At 41.6% G+C, this 21,239-nt stretch overlaps 1 protein-coding gene across 42 annotated transcripts in view; it reads left to right on the top strand.

The window, feature by feature from the left end:
• The window catches only part of camk2b1 (calcium/calmodulin-dependent protein kinase (CaM kinase) II beta 1), an 89,066-nt gene that overhangs the window by 47,360 nt on the left and 20,467 nt on the right, over nt 1–21,239 (top strand). For 7 of the 42 annotated variants that reach the window (XM_079687780.1, XM_079687809.1, XM_079687787.1 and 4 more), the window contains 10 exons: nt 945–977; nt 3,421–3,489; nt 6,553–6,597; nt 8,901–8,949; nt 12,587–12,676; nt 13,380–13,514; nt 14,409–14,582; nt 18,937–19,012; nt 19,102–19,196; nt 19,566–19,799. In XM_079687780.1, coding sequence (XP_079543906.1) covers nt 945–977; nt 3,421–3,489; nt 6,553–6,597; nt 8,901–8,949; nt 12,587–12,676; nt 13,380–13,514; nt 14,409–14,582; nt 18,937–19,012; nt 19,102–19,196; nt 19,566–19,798 — 999 coding nt within the window. In that variant the 3' untranslated portion in view covers nt 19,799. The remainder of the gene's footprint in view (nt 1–944; nt 978–3,420; nt 3,490–6,552; nt 6,598–8,900; nt 8,950–12,586; nt 12,677–13,379; nt 13,515–14,408; nt 14,583–18,936; nt 19,013–19,101; nt 19,197–19,565; nt 19,800–21,239) is intronic. The other 35 variants (XM_079687785.1, XM_079687815.1, XM_079687808.1 and 32 more) reach the window with 12 other exon arrangements.

The raw sequence follows: 21,239 nt of genomic DNA, 5'->3' as shown, positions 1-21,239 counted from the left end.
TTTCTAAAGACGTCTTCTTCGTTTGCTGCCTTCCCTGCTTGCCTCCGTCCCTCCCGCTTCTCTTGTTTCTTCTCTCCACATGTCCTTTTGGCGAATCTGACCTCCTCTCCTCCTCCTCGGCCTCTCCTCCTCCTCCTCCTCGTCCCGCAGGTTCATTAATGCGTAATGGCACCTGATGTTTGCTTCAGCTGTAACACCTGCTCAGAGCAGGCTGGCAGTTTCTCTTTGGCACAAAGTAAGCACCAACATCAGCCTCACGAATTGCCAGCAGCTAGCTGCTCATAAACGCCACTTCAGTCAGCATTTCATTCTTTTTATTTGAAAAGATATTACATGTAGCATTCCTATACATTGTTACAAAATATAAACTGGTTACAAAACAACACATCCTTAATTCGGGAGATTGTAAAATACAACAAGGGGGCATATTAGGTTTCCGGTGCTCTTGTTCATTTAAAGTGATTGCACTTATGACCCTAAATAATCGTGCTAATCATTTATTGATGTATAAATGCTACATGTAACAACTCTACAAGTAATGAGCCTGTGGTGGTCATTTTGAATTACCTTGCTGACCTTTCACGCCTCTGTCTGGCCCCGAGCTTCTCTTATTCTGTCAACAAAAAACCACCACTTGCTTACCACCCTTTTGTCGTCTTACAGATGTCTTAAACCCCACCTCCTGCTTTGTGCGCTTTCCTCTCCCTACTTTCCCAATATAACTTGAGCGGGAACTTTTCCATCTTCTTCTTTCTCCAAACTTTCTGACAAAGTCTGATCTTAGCAAAGGAAATCAAGTTTTGATGTACACTTGCAAGTCCTTTCTTGTACTTTGATCTAGCCCATTCACTTTTATTGTCATTGGTTACTTTATCTTTTTCCCCCCTTCTACTCTCCAACCATCCATCAATAACTCCATCCATCCATCAATCGCCTGGGGACAGAAACGCAAGTCCAGCTCTACCGTCCAGTACATGGTGAGCATGCTAGTTATGCATTTTAATAATCACTCCTTTGTTTGCTTCTACTCTTTATCTTTTATGTCTTTTATCCAACTTTCCCCTGCTTTTACTCTATTTCATCGGTGGAGTCAAGTATCCTACACTCCTCTTGAGTATTCATTTGTGGGACAGTGGTGGCCAATTCATCACGGGTCTCACAGATGCTAAGCAGAAGTCACATAGACCCTTGCAAAGTGGGCTCAATCATGCCTAACCCTAACAATATTCAAAATAAAACATGACAGGATGTTTTACTTCCATCAGAGTTACTCCAGAGATGCTGCTCCAGATCTTTCAAGGGGATACTTTAAGGACAGAGGCTGCCCTGTGTTTGGATACCTAACTTTTTGGTCTAAAAAAACACTGCACTTTCTTACATGTTAACAGAAGTGAAAACTAATTGCGTATCAACCCTGTGTTTTGTATGCACTCCAAAATGTGATGGCTTCTTCCTTGGCCCGCCCTTCCACCAAGTTTCTTTATAATCCTTCTGACAAACCAAACTGAAAACGGATGAAATGTTTTTCTACAGGCCCATCCTCTCTTGTTGCTCCTCTTCCTCCTGTGTTTTCCCTCTGCACTGCTTTCCTTGCTTACCTGGAGAACCACCTGTGAATACTTTGACCCACTTTCTCCTTCTTTGTTTGAACTCATTCAATTGTGAAACTCTGTGATCTCTACCAATATGCAAGCTTGATTATATCCCCTCCAGCACGTTGTTCAGAAAAGTGAAGGGTTTTCCTCACCAAATCCTAAGACCCCGAGATTCTGCAAACAAGCTTTGAGTAAAACGTCTCATCTGCTAATCATTTACTTTGATGAGCAAAACATTTCCTTTTGCTCCACAGCGGTAGCGGTGTGACTGATGAGGGCACAAATGTGTGTGTGACTGTGGGTTTCACTGGTATGTGTGTGTGATTTCAGTCTTTGTCTATGTATCACCTTAGTGTCAGCTTACACCAGCTTTTATTTTCAAGGCTGTTATTTCTGTATTCATTGTGGTGTTTTTTAGCACTTTTTTGTGGTGATCTACAAGCCTTCATCTTCTAATCTACTCCTCTTCTCTCTTGAATAGAATGCATATTATGGATACACCCATGTACAGTACACACACACACACACACACACACATTCTTAAGTCACCTTAGTTGACCTATTTTCCTTTATGTAAATCAATGTTTCAAATGGTTGCCAATTCTGTATCCTAAAATCAATGATCTTGTGCTTCTTTCTTAAAGCATTATTTTTTTTATCTGTAGAACAGCCTTTGAAATGAAAGGCTTTTGCTAGCGTGATTAGCATTATACCTAGGTGGAATTTTCTTCATTCACACCATACTAAGGCTTAATGCGGCATAAAGTAATCCATGACTTCTCTTGACCTCTATCACAGACTGGTAGGTGGCTTAGATGTAAGTGTTACATGATTAATATTTATGTAACGGTAGCTGAGTTCTTAGAATGAGTAACTTTGGTGATTCACTTCCACACCCACGCCCCATTTAACAACTTCAAGTTAATGTTTGTTTTCAAATAATTGAATGTTAATTTAATACAAATATCATTACGGTCCAAATAAGCTATAAAGGACTGGCCGCTCTTTGATGTGTGGCCTTCAAAGGAGAATTTGATCTGGGCTTATAATTTTAAAAAGTGATTTATTACGGCCAAATGGCACGGTTGCAATCTGAAATATTAAGCAGCGTGACAACATCATGATGTCACTAAGTGTCACCCGCCCCCGCTCATGTTACCTCTCAGAATTACAGATCCGTCTTGTGAATGAATGTTTAAGATATCATCACTGCTGCTGCTGCCTGCCATCTACTGGACTCCACACTCAGACACTCACCTATTTGTATCTAACTATGTTTGTGGGGACATACAGTTATCGCATTGTTAATTATTTTTCTGTCTCTTATTTAAAAATGTTTTCCCATTATGGACGTAATTCAAAGTAAAGCGTAATCTTAATCCCTTAAAACCAAATATAGACCTTAAATCTCAAATATATTTTTGTTCACCCAAATCATTAACTCCTTACTTATTTTGTTATTTAGCCATATTGTTTATTTTATTTTATTATAGGATTTACATTTATTTTATACAATAAGGTAGAAAATAAGGAAAACTCTAACCTGGACTGTTACTAAATGTCGAGCATCTATTTTTTATGTAGTTTTTTAGGACACCATTAACCTCCGTGTTAACATCTTCTCAAATAATTTTAATTGGAAATGTGTGAAAAAAGGACGTCACTAACAACTAGGTGAAACATTTAAAATACGTTTTCACAGAAATATGAGTGCATAAAGACATGGGTATGCACATAAACACATGCCTGGACTCCCAAACCCACCTTTTTGCTGATGTTTTCAATCTTGTTGTGTCTCCTTCCTTTCCTCTCCTTTCCTGCACAGCCCCAGACAAACAGCACCAAAAACAGCATAGTCACCAGCCCCAAAGGAAACACCCATTCACCTGCTCTGGTATTTACCTCCTAACCCCACCCCCCTTAATCCTAATTCACCCTTCACCCTCACCTTTGTGTGTTTGTCCGTATATCCTATAAGACCCCTACCTTCCCTCTCCCCTATTCCTGTAGCTTTGTCTGTTTTTCCTCTCTGTTCGTCTAGTCATTTGTGCTTAATCCTTGCCCAGCGGCTGTGAGAGCCACAGGGGTCGAGTAGGTTTTCCAAGAAAGGGACAGACAGCCAATGCCTTCTGGGACTGTCAGTGAAATTGACCCCCTCCTTCTTATGTATGCCTCTGTTCAGAAGCGGTTCCCCACCGTGTGAGCATCACAGTCCAAAGGTCTTCAGATTATCCTTCCAGCCAAATAGCACTCCAGCTGATTTCAGAGATTATTCCCTGCTCTTGGGCTACACACATGGTCAACAATGACTTTTATTAAGGGAAAAATATACAACGTGAAGTAAAGTCCAGAACCGTGGGCACCATTTTTACTAAGCAACATGTGTCTGGGTGAGATTTCAAAGTTATTTGTGCTTCTCCTCTTGATCTATGTGGAGCTTCTGCTATATTCATATTTCCGTGGGTGAGTTGTGGACCTTGGACCTGCTTCAGGATTAATATTTCCAATGAACATGGGAAAATTCTGTTTACAGACTCTAAAATAGCAAATATGCAAACAAAATATTTAAATTAAAAAACATTTAGATGGACATTTTAATGGATGTTGGTAGAATAATCAATAATGAAAATAAATGATAAATGAAATCCTTAAAGTATCCTAAATACTTTGATGTCAGTTTTCTTTTGTTTTCTGATATCTTTGTAGTTCTTTTCAAAACCGAAATAAATAGTATAAGGATGCACGATAAAGGTGAGGCATTCTTTATAATTTGTGTTGCATAGACAACATCTGTGAACGTCTTTAAAGTATACTGTATAACGAATGGTCCTGGTTAATGTAGGATTTGCAATGATAGATTTCATGCAATTAAATAATTGTGTTTCAGGAGTGCACTACATTTGCAAATGCCTCTTACTTTGTGTGCAACTGCAATTTATTTAACCATAATAGCTGCATTTTATAATGCAATTTTTACTTCAAGTCAATCAGCCATGCCAAATGAAGAGACCTAGATGGCTCACAAAGGATTTCACCAAACTACGCATCTAGCACAGTTGAGGAATTTGGGTTTGCTCTTTGGAACTCCTGCAAACTAAATATATTTGCCATACACTGCAAAGCTCGATTTTAGCACGTTGTGATAATAAAACACAGATTATAGTCTATTGGTCAGCAGGTCTCTTGGTGGTGTCAATGAGCGGTGACCCTGGTAGATATTACCTGTCCATGGTGTGCATCACTAGCTTGGCCTCAGCTTGACACTGTTTAAAACTAGGCATCTGCTTTCAGCACTTTGATTGGAGAAGGCAAGATAACAGTTGTCCTTTTGTGGATGGAAGTCTGTTTTTCTGTGTGCGCATGCATCTTATCTGTACAAATACAGACATACTACAAGAAGCGCTTGATAGGAAGATGACTGACTTCAGAGTGAGAAACACAACCATTTGAAGAGGCTTTTTTTTCTGATCTTTGAGGGGAACAGAGAGTGGGAGTGCGTCTGTGATCTTCACTCTGTTGCTAGGGGCTTGAACTAGCTACTGTTTAGCCATTTGGTACATTAACTCCTTTATTGCAGAGCTGCCAGGTCAGAGAGACCCTTAGAATTAGATGACCTTAATTTTCTGATCTTGGAGCGGATAAGGGGTGATGGGAATCTTAATGTGCGGCTTGGCTGTATATACATAACATAATTTGACTTAATTGCGACACTAGAACATCCCTGAAAGAACAGTAGAGTTAAAGACAGCAGTGATGTGTTGCGGTCAACCCCCTGTGATGTTGTGACACCATTACCCATTTCCCCCTCATTCTAATCTGTAAAGCCAAGGTACTTTGTTCTCACTCATCATCATCACCATCTCCCAAATTGCCTCCGGTGCATGTTGCCCTAGGTGACGGTTGCCCTGACAACACTGCCATCATCACAAGGGAGAAAGCTGATGATTGGTCATCACCGAGGTGTCATTTCCTGTGAAGAACATGATGGGGGTGGCGGCAGGGTGTTCTGATTTACGTACATCAGATGGCACTTTCTAGCAGAGTGTTGAGAGCTGCAGAAAAGGGAAAAAATATATATGTCTCCCTTTTATGAATGATCCGCAATCAGGGCCTGCTGCATCAGGGGACAAAAAGGCAACACTGACGGGAATGTTTTTGTGTGAAAAGAGCCACCAACTGGCTAAAAACGTGACAGAGATGCTGAAGATACATTAGATTGCAGAATCTGCAATATAAGATGAAAGAAGGAACTTAATGTGAAAGAAGATCAACTGGGATTGTGAAAAGGCAAAACAACAAGGAGATATGGCTAGTCTTGAGGATTTACGGAGCCAATTATGTGCACAAAAAATTGTGATTTAAAATAAAAACCCATACATTTCACTCAGAACATCTTTTAGAAGGGGAGCCAAAATGATCAGAAAGACCTGTTTTCATCTTGTCCGGCACAATCTTTTCGCTGGGTTTAGCAGTGTCTAATAAGATGTTGAGCATAGTGTTTATCTACGTCAGATCTCATTGAAATTGTGTGCGTTACCTTCATTTTAATGAACAATCCTCTTGATCCTGCTTACATTTGCATATTTGTAGGTTGAATGAAAAAATAATTGGTGGCTTGATTGCAACTGTCCCTTTCCGGAGGCTGTGTATTGTCCGTTTGTGTGAGAGAAAATTGTGCTCATGGCAGTGACTTCACCCTGGGTTTCAATACCGTCTCTCACTCCAAATTACAGTTATTCAGTTCATCCATCCACTCCATGTCTTTGAAGGATTATTCTTTGTCAACCTTAACAAGCACTTTCTCTTCATGCAACATTCACATCACTGTCTTTTTCTTATACTTAACCCATCTCTATCTACTTTGATGTCAATCTTCTCTCTTTTCTTTCCCTCCCTCTCTCTGCCCCTTTCTTTGCTTTCTCTCTTTTGTTCCATGGTCCTCCTCCTCTACCTCCAGGAACCTCAGACAACCGTCATCCATAATCCAGTGGACGGGATGAAGGTACACATATATCATTCCCCACCCCAGACGTTCTTTTTATCCCCTGTCATTCTCCTCCTCTTGCTCATCTACTCCTGCCCCTTGATCCGTCTCGTCGCCATGCATCTGTGTGACCTCACAACAGCATTGGTTTACTAATGAGTGTGAATAACGTACATTTGTGTTGCTTGAGATAACACTCCTGGTGATCGGAATATTGCATTTTGCTTACCTTGCTAACCACAACAGTAGTTCTGAGAACGTTACGTTAAAAATATAGCATTGTCATCCAGACACATGGGTCACATTGTCTTGCCTTAATTCTCATTAAGCAGCACTTTGTAGCTTAATGTACACAGGGGCTGACAGGTGCAAACGCAACGGCCCAAAACATTTCCTTTTGGAGAAACGCGCTGCACTTTCTAAAGCATTTCAACACAATTGTGTGAAAACACATTCAAGTGAAGAAACATCTTCACCAACTTGACCGGAAACTTACCTAAAGTGTACGTTTTTTTTAAGCTTTATTAACAATGTGATCGCATGATTCCTTTCTTTTATCGCAGATCTTCTGGAAGGTAGCCAACCTAGTCATTTTAAATATACTGACAAAACACTTACAAATATGAAATAGAGTAACTCCGCCCAGTGACAGTTGGCAAACTTTATAATCCCCCAATGTCACCAAGCACTCTGGTCCCAGCTGTGTGCATCACTTTTTAGTGTCCCCGTTTTCGTTGTGTTTTGAGCATCTTTCTTGGAGCGATTTGTATCTGCAGCGTTTTGTGTTTTTAATATCTGCATCGTTTCTAAAGCTGCAGCGCGTTTCTCCAACTGAAAGGGTTTTGGCCTGTTTGAGCACGTTTTACCGTAATAATATTTCCCTAGATCATAGAATATAGGTTGTTGAGAGTACTTTATATTAGATTTTGCGTTGGATCTCAAAGGGAAATGCATTGCTTTAAATGAATTACAACAGCCGGTATCAGAAGAAGATGAGGTTTTATTAGTGACCTTTTTGATCTTAGCATTGCAAAAAACAGGTGAGGTCTAAAGTCTAAGTTGAATTGGTCAAAAGCCTGAATATATTGGCTGAAAAATATTACAAGGCATTATAATAAGTGAGGCTCAATTACAGCTATGTGCCCAAAAAGGGTCATACTAATGCAGGTAACAAGATGCTCTTTAGAAGGCTATGAAACTACTTTTGTGCTTTGTGTTTGTGATGCTGTTTGTGCCCGTCTGTAATTCTATTGAGGTCAGAGAGTCTCTAAACTCTCCTCTACGTGCAGGGGAATGTAGGCCCATTTATTCTGCTAAATGGAAATCAGAAGATAACTTATTCCCGGCGAAAGCCTTATTAGAGAAAGACAGCAAGGCTGAAGGAAAAGGTAGATAAACCTATGCTTAATGAAAAAGTTCTTATTTAAATCATAAACCTGAACAGTGTCACGCTTGCACAGTCGCTGCAAGTCCAAAGTGTATTAAATAGTACGGTTTTAGTCAAAATGCATTTGTTAGGGAAGCAGTGAGCATCTGACTGGATAAATGAGACTTGATTACACTGCAAGACTTATATTAGGTTTGTAAACGGATGTTTTGATATCGTTTTCTCTGTTGTTGAACTTCCATTTGTCAAGACCTTTCTCCGTTTGTTACCCTTCCTTCACCATAGAGGCATGGCATTGATGGGAACTTGTGGTAATTGACATACATATGGTCATATTGTTGGTGAAGTATTTCTCAAAGATGTCAGCTAATTGCCCGCTGAGAGTCCCTTCTGCCTGCTTCCATTGTTGCTTTAGAAAAAGGGATGGAGCACATGCTATTGAGTTTCTGTCAGTTTCAGCAAGAGACGAGAGCACCCTGTGGAGGAGAGACGTCTACACTGTTTGAAGCACACACACTGAGAATGAAGCACAGGGAGCTCTGCCTGGAGTAGCATAGAGAAAAGAGGTCGACAGTCGAATATGGAATGACATTTGACACCGTGGCGTATTGAGCCACTAGGCTGATGGGTGTGCTGGCATGGTTTGACTTTATGCTTGCAAAGGTTGTCTGGTTGTAGCTTTGAACAAAGATGTGACTTTGTTTGGCATCTGTTGTATGAATTGAATCAAGCTTAATTTGTTTTAATATATCTGTTGCTCGGTTACCAATTTCGTTTTTTTGAAGGCTTGACGTTAAGTATGCCCTAACTGGTCCGTGTTCCTGTAAACAAGACTTCTTAGCTCTCTTGTGATGTGTTGCTTTATGTGTATTCAGCACTGATGTTTACACCATTATGTTTCAACCCAAACTAACTGTCTATCTCTGATCTGCAGGGATCATCAGACAGCAGCAACACCACTGTGGAGGATGAAGATGTGAAAGGTAAGACTGCAGAGATACAAGGGGTAATGACACGGAAACAGGCAGAAAGACATTTTTGTTGAACATCCGAATACTTCTGAGGACTTGTCATGTGGAACACAAGCGTGCTTAATAACGCCTTTGTGTTTTTCAGTTTCACCTAAAAATATATGTTTTGCGCTCATAAATCAAAAGAAAGTAGTAAATAATCCTGATGTCTTGAATGGATTGTGTAAAAGTGACTTCAGACAACCGGCTGATAGCTGACCTCTTATGGAGTCTGTGTGTATTGCTTATTTCTCTTTTGGTTTTTCAAAAAGAGTGTGTGTGTGTGTGTGTGTGTGTGTGTGTGTGTGTGTGTGTGTGTGTGTGTGTGTGTGTGTGTGTGTGTGTGTGTGTGTGTGTGTGTGTGTGTGTGTGTGTGTGTGTGTGTGTGTGTGTGTGTGTGTGTGTGTGTGTGTGTGTGTGTGTGTGTGTGTGTGTGTGTGTGTGTGTGGCTTCTAGTTGGAATTATGCCTCACACATATCAGCAAATAATTTCACCAAGTGAGTTTGTCTCCAGCATTTTTGGTCCACTGAATTTATGTTTTGGGCGATTATGTGTGTCTCTTCTTATCTACGCGCCAACACACTCAAACACCCCTGTTCTCCAGAGTAAAATGCTTCTTAATCAGGTCATGAATTTATCATTTTGGTTGCAGGCATACAGAACAAAATGTGCTCTTCCTCCTCCTCTTCTTTCTCCTCCTCCCTGTGGAGGCTTTGCTGCCATGTCACAAATTCCATTGTAACTATAGCAGAGCAATCATGTTGCTCTAAGAGAAAATAACCAGTACTGAGTACATCAAGTAGAACTACTTTAGTTACTCCTTTTAAATGTGCTCAGAGTGAAAGTAACTAAGGATCCTTTCCAACAAAAATGTCTTTAAGACTATATATTATTAATTTGTATAGAAATTGTAAAAAAATGCATAGTAAAGATGAATTGTTTTGTTTTCAGAGTTAACAGTTGATTGCAATGATCATGCTTGATTACAAAAAGTGATAGTACATAATAATGTATGTATTGGGAGAAACACATTTTCATAACCTTCACCCTTTGGCCTCAGGTGTTAGTAATCAGTATAATGAATGGCCAAGCAAGACAATTATGGATAAGAAGTGGTGTCAGTCAGTGTGAAACATTCCTTAAATGTTCCAGGAAAAAGAGAACACCACGATCAGCTAGACTGGCTTTAAGGTTTTAAACAAAGCCTCGTCTTAAGCACAAGTCTCTTGGGATCTAACAAATGAAACTGTTAAAATTGTATTCTTACTTGGAACGTTGTCCATTTTGTTCTTTTTATGTTTTATTTCAATGCCACAGACAGCTTAATGTTACCTATTTTAAGAAAAATTACTAAGTTATGATATAATAAAAAATGTAATAAAAAAAATACTTTTCAAAATACAAATCCTGTAACAGTTCTTAGGATTTAGCAGCCAGGTATATATTACACAATTATTAGTGGCATATGTATATAATGTATATATTGCACATATAGCACATATTGCACATAGTTTGATGGTATTTAACTGCAGCAAGTTACACAATTTACAAGATACAAAATGAGAAAAAACACCTTTTAACGGTTCTAAGGATTTAGCAGCCAGGTATAAATTACACAGTTATTAACGCATGTACAGTATATATTGCACATATAGCACATATTGCACATAGTTGATTGGTATTTAGCAGCAAGGGGTGATATAGTCTGTGTTGTGGTGTGTGTAGGGGAGAGGGGGGGTCTACTAGGGGCTGTGCTGGTTGTAAAGTCTGAGCGGTGATAAGAGCAATGTAGGTAGCCCACAGTAGCATTGGGTCAACTGAAAATACTTTTATTCCCTCAGGCTCTACTGTACTTTCCCTTTGCAAACTGTGAAAAGTGTGCTCCCCCTACCATACTTACTTCCGATCCAAGGTCTCAAATTGGAGCCCCACCGCCCTGTCCCTCTGACAGGAGAGGGCAAGGGCACCTTGGGAGGTGGGTCAGGGCTAAAGAGGGGAGGTGTCTAAAAGTAGCCCTGGTGGCAGGAAAGGGAGAGTGCGGCTTAAAAACACACCGCTCTGCTTGCGCCACCCTTGGATAGCATTAGTCTCACACAGCAGTTTTAAAACTCTTAAGAGACGAGGCCGCAGATAGCACGGTTAGCGCCAGAGAAAACTACAAGAGACAGGTGAGTGTGTGTGAGGAAGTCGTGTTTGGTTCGTGGGACAGTTTGTTTCATGTCAGCCTGTGTAGGATCTTGTCAGGTCAGTGAGTGCTGGACAGCTGGTTTGTAACCCAACTCCTGTACTAGCCCTCGGAGCATTCAAACACATATGTGCTCTGTTACTCTCAAAAGTTTACAGTAGAGAACATGCCATGGAGAGTTTTCTGGGGGTTGCTTGTTGTGGGTCGTTAATCTACAGTTTTGTTGTGTGCAGGTTTCACGTCAGTTAGAATAACTTGCAGTTCAATTGCTAATCCTGCAGTTCTCCTTTGAGTCGAATCATTTATTTGACTTCCTATTGTCTAGGTTTGGTTTCTGAAAGTAGGACATTTAAAAAAAAATGTTGTTGCATTCTTTGTGTTGGTCCAAAATTGGTGGTACCATGGAAAAATACTCTCCTGCCAGTATCGTGCCATCCATTTTTTCCAAAGTGTTAATGTGTTGCGTTTCCCTCCGGGCCAGCTGAATAAAAAGACAAGGGGTAATGAGTAACATTCCCTCATTATCATGGCCAACACCATTGTCATCATCCATCCTCTGTTTACTAGCCAGACTTCCAATAAAGCAGTGGTTCTTAAAGTTTTCCCCCCCTTTTTGTCTTTAATAACCCAACAAAACAGTGAGAGACTGAGTCAACTAGATCCTAAAATCACATCAAGATCATGACCTTTTCTTTCGCTTTTCTTATTTATTTATTTTTTCTGACACAGATGTTGTGTTTTTCTGTATTTGTTGGACTTCCTACTGTCCACTGCCAGAGTTATCAGACTGGTCACTCCTAGTGTACCCCAGCTTTCATTGTGAACTCAAGAGCAAGAGAAGTCCTATTTTCTTTTGAGTACCGTGTCTTATATATCTTGCAAACTTTGCTTGTTTTTCTTTTATATGTCTCTGTCAACTATCTGTCCATGCTGTGAATCACATATGTCTGAATGAACACTTTGCCACTTTTAAAGCACAAATTGTCTTAAAGAGATTATAACAACTGAAACCAGAGCCCTCTCTTGTGATTGGCCAACTGCTTTGAGATGTCCTGCCCCTTAATCTTTTAAATACAATATGTTTGAGCGCAAGTGTTACATAGTGATGTCATTTTGATGCAGAAGTAAACAAAGGAGTCCAATGGAGGAGTTTCAGGCAGGGAGGGGAATGTGTGGGAGAGAAACTCCCTCTGGAGGGATAGTTGGGATCTTAGCCATTGACATGCACAAAAGCCTATCGAACACTTTTTTTAGGTAGCTGTATTTTCATATTAAAAGAAAAGAGTTCGACTGGGTTTTATCACCTTGTATTTATTTGCCCCCCCCACCATGTCATCTCACGCTCGCTCTGCCCTTCCCATCATTCCTCGCTGTTCCTCATATGTGTGTTTGCTCTCATTCTCTGTTTGTGTGCACGTCATCAGGAAAGAGCTTAGACAACAGCTCGCTTAAGGCGCAATCCAGCACGAGCTCCCAGCCCGATAGCTCTCAGGGCTCCTCAGCTGCTGTGTTCTGTAAGTCAGCATGGCCCCCTCCAAATGCAGCCTGTCACACACACACACACACACACACACACACACACACACACACACACACACACACACACACACACACACACACACACACACACACACACACACACACACACACACACACACACACACACACACACACACACACACACACACACACACACTGCACTAGCAATTCCACTTGACTAAAACCTCCCTTGTGTGTATTTCATCCAGCGTCCCTGCATGTATTAAAAGCATACATGTGCTACCATTTAGCACCACTAATTCCCCCTTAGTACCCTGACTTAAACTGTGCTTTATGTCTCCATTACAGTGTTCTTAGTCGGCACCATACTACTTGTTGACAGTCTTAATACATCCAATAACAACATTAATAGTGAAGGAAAAAACAAGCCATTCTAGATAACCGTGAGATGCTTTGTAGTATTTCTACTCGCAACATGTTTGTAGAATAACTCATAGTCTCGTTCTCATGGGCGCAGATGGAATAGCAACACAACACTGCTCCATGACTATCTGGGTCTTTGTTTGTCAGACATTTCCAAGCATGACTTTTGTTCTGTGTTCCCTTCAACATCTGTGTGGCAAGCTTTGTTTTTCATCTTAATGGCCATCATGCCATCAACCTTCTCCCATGTGCACTGTCTCCCATGTTCCTCCCTTCCTTCCATCCTAAACTCAGCTACTACAAAGTTTGCTGACCTGCTGGGCTCAGTGCGTAGGGGCTCAGGGCCCACATCCGACGGGGAAGGGACATCCTGCACTCCACCTCCCGCTGCCCTCTCCGCCCCCTCCCCTCCACACACCCCCATGCAGAGTAAGTAGACGAGGGAGAGTACTGTAGACGACCGCTGGAAGAGAAAATAGAGGACATCAAACATAAATCGGGATTCACACTTCCTCGGTCAATGCCTGCGAAGATGGATCGAGTCCGTCTTTTATGTCATGTTGGAAAATAACTAAAACTGCTTATTTTTAAGATCAACGTAGTGTTTTATTTTATCTGCATCCCTAGTTTGTTCTGCATCTTTAAAAATCCCTATAAGATTTGTGCAGTTTTTCTTTATTGTCAAACATTTTAAGTTAGCACTATAAAGCTATTACATTTTAAATTACACAACAACCCATACTGTAAATGCAGAATCCAAAATATATCGATAACATAATTATAATTCCCTTTTTATACATGGTTTATACCAGATGTAGCACTTCAGTATGGATGAATTGGATTATAGCCCAAATAAAATAGTCAAATTGAATGTTTTTTATTATTTTTTAAATATGATTATAATTGCGTAGTTGTGCATCCATTAAATGTTTTACATATTTGAAGGATACCTGGAAATTATTAATAATTGTATACAAATGAAAGGTTTTCGGATAAATGAAAATATATAAAACTTTGGTTTTAATGAAAACCACCGGACCTCTAAATCGTCTTCTGTAAGGACTTTGTAGTGCAAAAAATATAATTAGTAGTGTAAATAATGTTATTTAATGTATAGTTACCTCAATATCAGAATTCCTTTATTTGTCCTGCAACGGGGACATTTATTGTATTACAGCAGCAGAAGTATAGAGCAGAAAATGTTACCAAAAATACACAAATAAAAGAATGTTTTTATTTCTTCATCCCTTTTTGTTCTCTAATCTATTTATTTACATTACTCCACCACAATCAACCCATCCTTCCTGCATTGCCGGCCCTCAGTGTCTCGGCTCACTGACCTGGTAAGCAGCGTTCGCAGGGCGGCGCCGGCGGCCCCTGCGCTCAATTCTGACGCTGCACCGGTGCCTAGTGCCAGGCCCACCCCTCTAAACGCACACACCACCTCCCCACATCCCCCCCAATCCCCCTCCAGCCCTCCCCTGTCTTCTTCCCAGAGTGAGTACCGACCTTACACATATTTTCCAATCACGGGTCCTAACCGAATGACATCCACTCACTGCAGGCCTGTGCGTGAGCAAGCGTGTGTAACAGCCAGTGTATTCTGCTTTTGGAGCATAAAATACTGTACATTGTACGTGTGGTAAACTGTTCTTCAGGTTAGAAGTTGGACCCTCTGGATGTGTGTGATCTTTGCTTCTATTAACATAATCTTCAGTAGGCTTATTGCACGCAGATGTAAGCATCGTTTGGTCGCTTTTGAATAGTTGTGATGTACACTAATACACAAGTGACATTGTTTGTGGTGTTTGTGACAGTCCATCAGGATCACATGAGTGACTCATGTCTGTTTGTATGTTTGATGTTATTTGTATTACCCAACTAATCGAGTGCATTCAGTGCATTTTTCCCAAATGGTTGTAAAAAAATGAAATTAAAGCAAGTTCACTATGAAGCATAAATGTCCAGCTCATTACAATAATGACCAGAGAAGTTGAAACTTTATTTTGAGTTGTTTCACATAAAAGTGTGCAAGTCGATTTTGACAGGATAACAACTGTTGACTTCTAGAATTGTGTGAGTAACATTCTGTTTTTAGACTTTGTTAGACTTTTAGACTCTGTTTCAGTGTGTGTACTCTGTATAAATGCTCTGTAGTTGATCTGATTGAAATTGTGATTTTAAATCTCAAAACCACTACAGTATCTGTCAGGCACAAACTTGGGACAACTCATTTGCTAGGGTTAACTTTGATTTAAACATTTGTAGAATACTAAGAGCTTTATTGAGTAGGTGTAACTGTATTAAGGGTTAAACTCATAACTTTATAACTTAGGCTTTAATGTAATTGTAAAACCACTGTGCCACTGAAAATACAATAACAACTCAGGAGGGCCACCAGCTGCAGAGAGTTAACTAATTAAAGGGGCGTGGCCCCACAGCTGTGAAAAATCAGCAATCAGGTGTCCATTTTAGGTAACTTTCCAAAGACATTAAAGTCCTGCGGGAGTAAGACTGACAAAGACATTAGAGTCCTGCGGGAGTCACGAGGGAGGCAAAGAGGAGGCAAATCCTACTCAGATTGCGCTAAGTATCGCTGGTGTTTTACTTTATTTTCTTTAGTTTTCTAGCCCCTCATGCTATAATCATGTGTATTTTCTTCATTCCTGTTCATGTGTTTTCTCGCAACTATCACTGGCCCCGTGTATCTCCTAATCGATATAACCGGCCTGCTCTTGTCTATCCCACATCCTCCACTGAGATCCAACATCTAGTTTCAGGGGGCCTGTGGAACTGCCAGTCAGCTGTTCCTAAGGCTGACTTCATCTCTGGCTACGCTTCCCTGCAGTCTCTGGATTTCCTTGCTCTCACTGAGACCTGGATTACTCCATCCAACACATCCACCCCAGCAGCTCTCTCCACAGCATATTCCTTCACCCACACACACAGACCCTCTGGTGGAGGAGGTGGCACTGGTCTCCTGCTCTCTCCCAACTGGAGCTTTTCCCTCTTCAAGCTACCTAACTGCACTCCTTCCACCTTTGAATTCCATGCCGTCACAGTGACCCATCCTATACAATTAACCATTGTTGTTCTCTACCGTCCACCAGGCGCCTTGGGAGACTTCTTGGAGGAATTAGATAATCTCCTCTCACACATCCCTGAAACTGGCCCTCCCGCTGTACTTCTCGGAGACTTCAACCTCCAGACTGGGAAGATATCTGAACTAACATCTCTTTTGACTACCTTTGCTTTCTCACTGTCTCCATCCCCACCAACTCATAAAGTTGGCAATGTCCTTGATCTCATATTTTCAAGGAACTGGACTACTTCTAACCTCACTGTAAACCCGCTTCACACATCCGATTACTAACCTTCGTTCCCTCTCCCCCTCTACCTTTGCCTCATCGGTGCTCTCAGACCCCTCTTCCTCTGACTCGTTCCAACTCCTGCCTCCAAACTCTGCTGCAGAAACTCTCCTCTCTACTCTCTTGTCCTCTCTGGACTCTCTCTGTCCTCTCACATCTCGGCAGGCTCGTCAGTCCCCTCCTGCTCCCTGGCTAAATGACGCACTGCATGCTAATAGAACCATCCATTCAGCAGAGCGGAAATGGTGGAAATCCAAACACCATGACGACCTCCTAACCTATCTCTCCTCTCCTCTTTCTCTGCTCCGATCTCTCAGGCAAAAAGCACTTTCTTTCAAGATAATATCCAATCTTCCTATTCCAATCCCAAAAAACTATTTTCCATCTTCTCCACCCTCTTGGACTCCCCCAAAGCCCCTTCCCCCTCCTCCCTTCTGTCAAGCGACTTTGTTAACCACTTTGAAAAAAAGGTTGATGATATTCGTTCTTCTTTTTCTGACTCACCTTTACTCACCGCTGGGTCACCAGACCCACCTTTCACCCACACACTGACCTCCTTCTCCCCTCTCTCTCCAAGTGAGGTTCTTACCCTCATTACCTCTGCCCGTCCTACCGCCTGTCCTCTGGACCCTATCCCCTCAAACCTCCTTCAGACTATCGCTCCTGATATTCTACCGTTTCTCACCCATTTCATCAACACTTCTCTAACTTCTGGTCACTTTCCAAACAGTCTCAAGGAGGCAAGAGTAAACCCTCTCCTAAAGAAACCCACTCTCAACCCGTCTGATGTTATAAACTACAGGCCTGTCTCTCTCCTCCCGTTCCTGTCTAAAACACTTGAACGCGCTGTCTTTAAACAACTCTCCTGTTATCTCCATCAGAACAACCTGCTGGATCCGCACCAGTCTGGTTTCAAGGCAGGTCACTCCACAAAAACTGCTCTCCTTGCTGTCACTGAGGAACTGCACACTGCTAAAGCAGGCTCCCTCTCCTCTGTCATCATCCTTTTGGACCTGTCTGCTGCATTCGACACGGTGAATCATCAGATCCTCCTTCGCACTCTCCAAGAACTTGGAGTTTCAGGCTCTGCACTTTCCCTCCTCACCTCATACCTCAAAGACCGCACCTACAGGGTTACTTGGAGAGGGTCGGAGTCCGACCCTTGTCAATTAACTACAGGGGTCCCTCAGGGCTCTGTTCTCGGTCCCCTCCTCTTCTCCCTGTACACAAACTCGCTCGGGCCTGTCATTAGCCCGCATAGTTTTTCATACCACTGCTACGCTGACGACACCCAACTAATTCTGTCCTTTCCCCGCTCAGAGACCCAGGTCGTCGCACGCATCTCTGCTTGCCTAGCAGACATCTCTCGGTGGATGTCTGCTCACCACCTCAAGCTCAACCTTGACAAGACTGAACTGCTTTTCCTTCCGGGAAAAGAGTGTCCCACTCTTGACCTAACAATCAACATCGGCACCTCTATTGTTTCCCCGACTCAGACTGCAAGGAATCTGGGTGTGATCCTAGATAACAAACTGTCCTTCACTGCAAACATAGCTGCAACAACCCGCTGCTGTAGATACACTCTTTACAACATCAGGAGGATACGTCCCCAGCTGACCCAGAAAGCGACGCAGGTTCTGGTCCAGGCTTTCGTCATCTCACGCCTACACTACTGCAACTCCCTCCTGGCTGGTCTACCTGCATGTGCCATCCGACCTCTGCAGCTCATCCAGAATGCAGCGGCTCGTCTGGTCTTCAACCTTCCTAAATTCTCCCACACCATGCCGCTCCTCCACTCCCTTCACTGGCTTCCAGTAACTGCTCGAATCCACTTCAGGACACTGGTACTTGCGTACCATGCTGCGAATGGATCTGGCCCTTCGTACATCCAGGACATGGTTAAACCATACACCCCAACGCGTGCACTCTGCTCTGCATCAGCCAAACGGCTCGCTGCACCCGCACTGCGAGGGGGACCCAAGTTCCCATCAGCAAAAACACGTGGGTTTGCTATCCTGGCTCCAAAATGGTGGAATGAGCTCCCCATCGAAATCAGGACAGCAGAAGGCTTACACATCTTCCGGCGAAGACTGAAAACTCATCTCTTTCGACTCCACTTCGAGCGATAGAATTACTAACAAAGCACTTATATACTAATAAAGGACTGGCTTATCTAAAGCCAGTTGAGTAGGACTTGAAATGTTTTAGCTCTATGAAACCTGATGTACTTATATGATTCTGTTTTCTTCAAGTTTGTATTTTGTTGGTCGAACGCACTTATAGTAAGTCGCTTTGGATAAAAGCGTCAGCTAAATGTAATGTAATAAAAATTAAAAAAACATGATGTTAGGGTTCTAACTGCCTTTGCCTGAGCACATGGGTTGCTGTGAAAACCAGAATAATTGCGTCTCGATTCGTCCAACTGTTGCGATAGCCTCTGATTCTATATCTTTTCTGTGCCTGTGTCTGTTTTTCCTCTGCAGTACGCAAACAGGAAATTATCAAGATCACCGAGCAGCTGATTGAAGCAATCAACAATGGAGACTTTGAGGCATATGCGTGAGTCTGCGTTTTTTGTGTGTGGGTAAAATGCATAGTTTAAAATGAATGTGTGTCGTCATTAACATGCCTCTCTACTTCCTCTTCAGTAAGATCTGTGACCCTGGACTCACTTCGTTTGAGCCGGAGGCACTGGGCAACCTGGTAGAGGGCATGGATTTCCATAGATTCTACTTTGAAAACCGTAAGATTGATAGATTTGGTGATAATTGTCTTTTTCTTTTTAAAATCAGTTCTGTCTATCTATTTATCTGGTCCATTCTAATGTTGGTTTACACATCTCACAAATTGGGGCTCAGAAAGAAAAATGTCTTCTTTCATCTCTACATTTGCCTTATTGCCGGTTTCAGGTGTCAGAAATAGACCACATTAGATAAAAAAATGGGTCAAATAGAAAAAATGAAAGAAGATAAAACATTCAAAGCTCCACCCTAAAAGAAATTCCCACAAAACTCCACTCAAATGAGAAATAATTTGTGTTACAAAGTTAATTAAACTTCCAAACCGCTTATGCTTATTCTTTCACCTGACATTGTTTTTGTCCTCTTTTCAGTTTTGGCGAAGAACAGCAAGCCCATCCACACCACCATCCTCAACCCCCACGTCCACATGATCGGCGAGGACGCGGCCTGCATCGCTTACATCCGCCTGACTCAGTATGTGGACAACCAGGGTTGGCCGCGGTCCAGCCAGTCAGAGGAAACTCGCGTCTGGCATCGCAGGGACAGCAAGTGGCAGAACATCCACTTCCACTGCTCGGGCGCCCCGGCTGCGCCACTTCAGTGAGGTATGAGCGAAACGCTGACAGCAGGAGATGTAATGCACATATTCTTGTTCTTTGGAAAGGAGCTGCAGCTGTTGAACCTTTACTGTGTACTTTGAGGGAATGATATACTTTGAGCGATCACATTAATACAGAAAAGACAACAGTATATTATTGTGCACATTGTCTGCATTGCTGGTGTTTTTATGGGAGCTTTCACTGCGTGGAAGCAATTACGAAATAGATTTACGTTGCCAGAGAGCAAAAGAAAATCAGTGCAAGCTTTAATTCCCACAGAATGAATCCTTTAACCCTCCTATTGACTTCGTTTCCCCCCCTTACTTTGGTGTTCGCTGTCAAATTTGACCGGTCCGGTTTTAACTGCATTACATTAGGGTGACCAGACGTCCCCGTTTGTATTGGCCTGTCCCCGGTTGAAACTGTCCCCGGAAATTTCCCCGTTTTTTAATATACGTTAAAAACACATAGCAAGGTGAAATAAAACGTTTCATGTCAGGAAACACTGGGTAAACAGACTGTGGTCAAACCAGCCCCTACTTCGGAAAACACAGTCAAGCCTGCCCCGCACGTTGTATTGCGGTGCACGAACATCCTATGCATTACGTTAGAGGCCTGTAAAAACTGCCTTCAAAATAAAAGCGTTTACTCGGTCAATAACAAATATACCTAAAAAACACACCAAACATATTCATATATACTGGAGCTTGAATTAAGAAATATGTAGGCTACTATATAATGTGATCAATAATAATTTAAAACAAACTACGTATAACTACCACATTATAACTGAGTGAATGTAAAATGTAAGGATACAGTTATGAAGACGTATCTGACATTTCCACTGGGTGACTATTTAAAATGTATGCTGTTTAAAATCTCAAATTAGATTGATTGATAATATTTTGATTATTATTTAATGAAAACCGTCCATAATCAAAGAGTCATTCGAAGTCAATCAAATACTTATTTCACTTCAGGGTGATAGCAGGACACCCCATCTAATCACTCAGAGAGAATCTGGACAATCTGATGTAGAGTTTCAAAATAAAAGACCTCTGAAGTCTCATATATGAGCTATCATCCCTCTGTTTTTAGATAAGAATAAAACAAAAACTATCCAGTATCAAAGACTTATTTCACTTCAGGGTGATAGCAGGACACCCCATCTAGTCACTCAGAGAGAATCGGGACAATCTGATGTACAGTTTCAAAATAAAAGACCTTTGAAGTCTCATATATGAGCTATCGTACTTCTGTTTGTATCCAGCAGTTCAAATGTTCGAATTACATTGAACCAGAATTGTCCCCCTTTTTTCTTTAACAGCGAAGAAAATTGGATATTTTAATGATATATTGACCGCAAAACTCAAAATGTCCCCGGTTTTAATTTAGAAAATCTGGTCACCTTATATTACATTAACACAAAAAACATTAATCGTCTCC

This window comes from Notothenia rossii, assembly GCF_949606895.1.
Source record: "Notothenia rossii genome assembly, chromosome: 6".
Lineage (NCBI taxonomy): Eukaryota > Metazoa > Chordata > Actinopteri > Perciformes > Nototheniidae > Notothenia > Notothenia rossii.
This window is presented reverse-complemented; position numbering and strand designations above follow the sequence as displayed.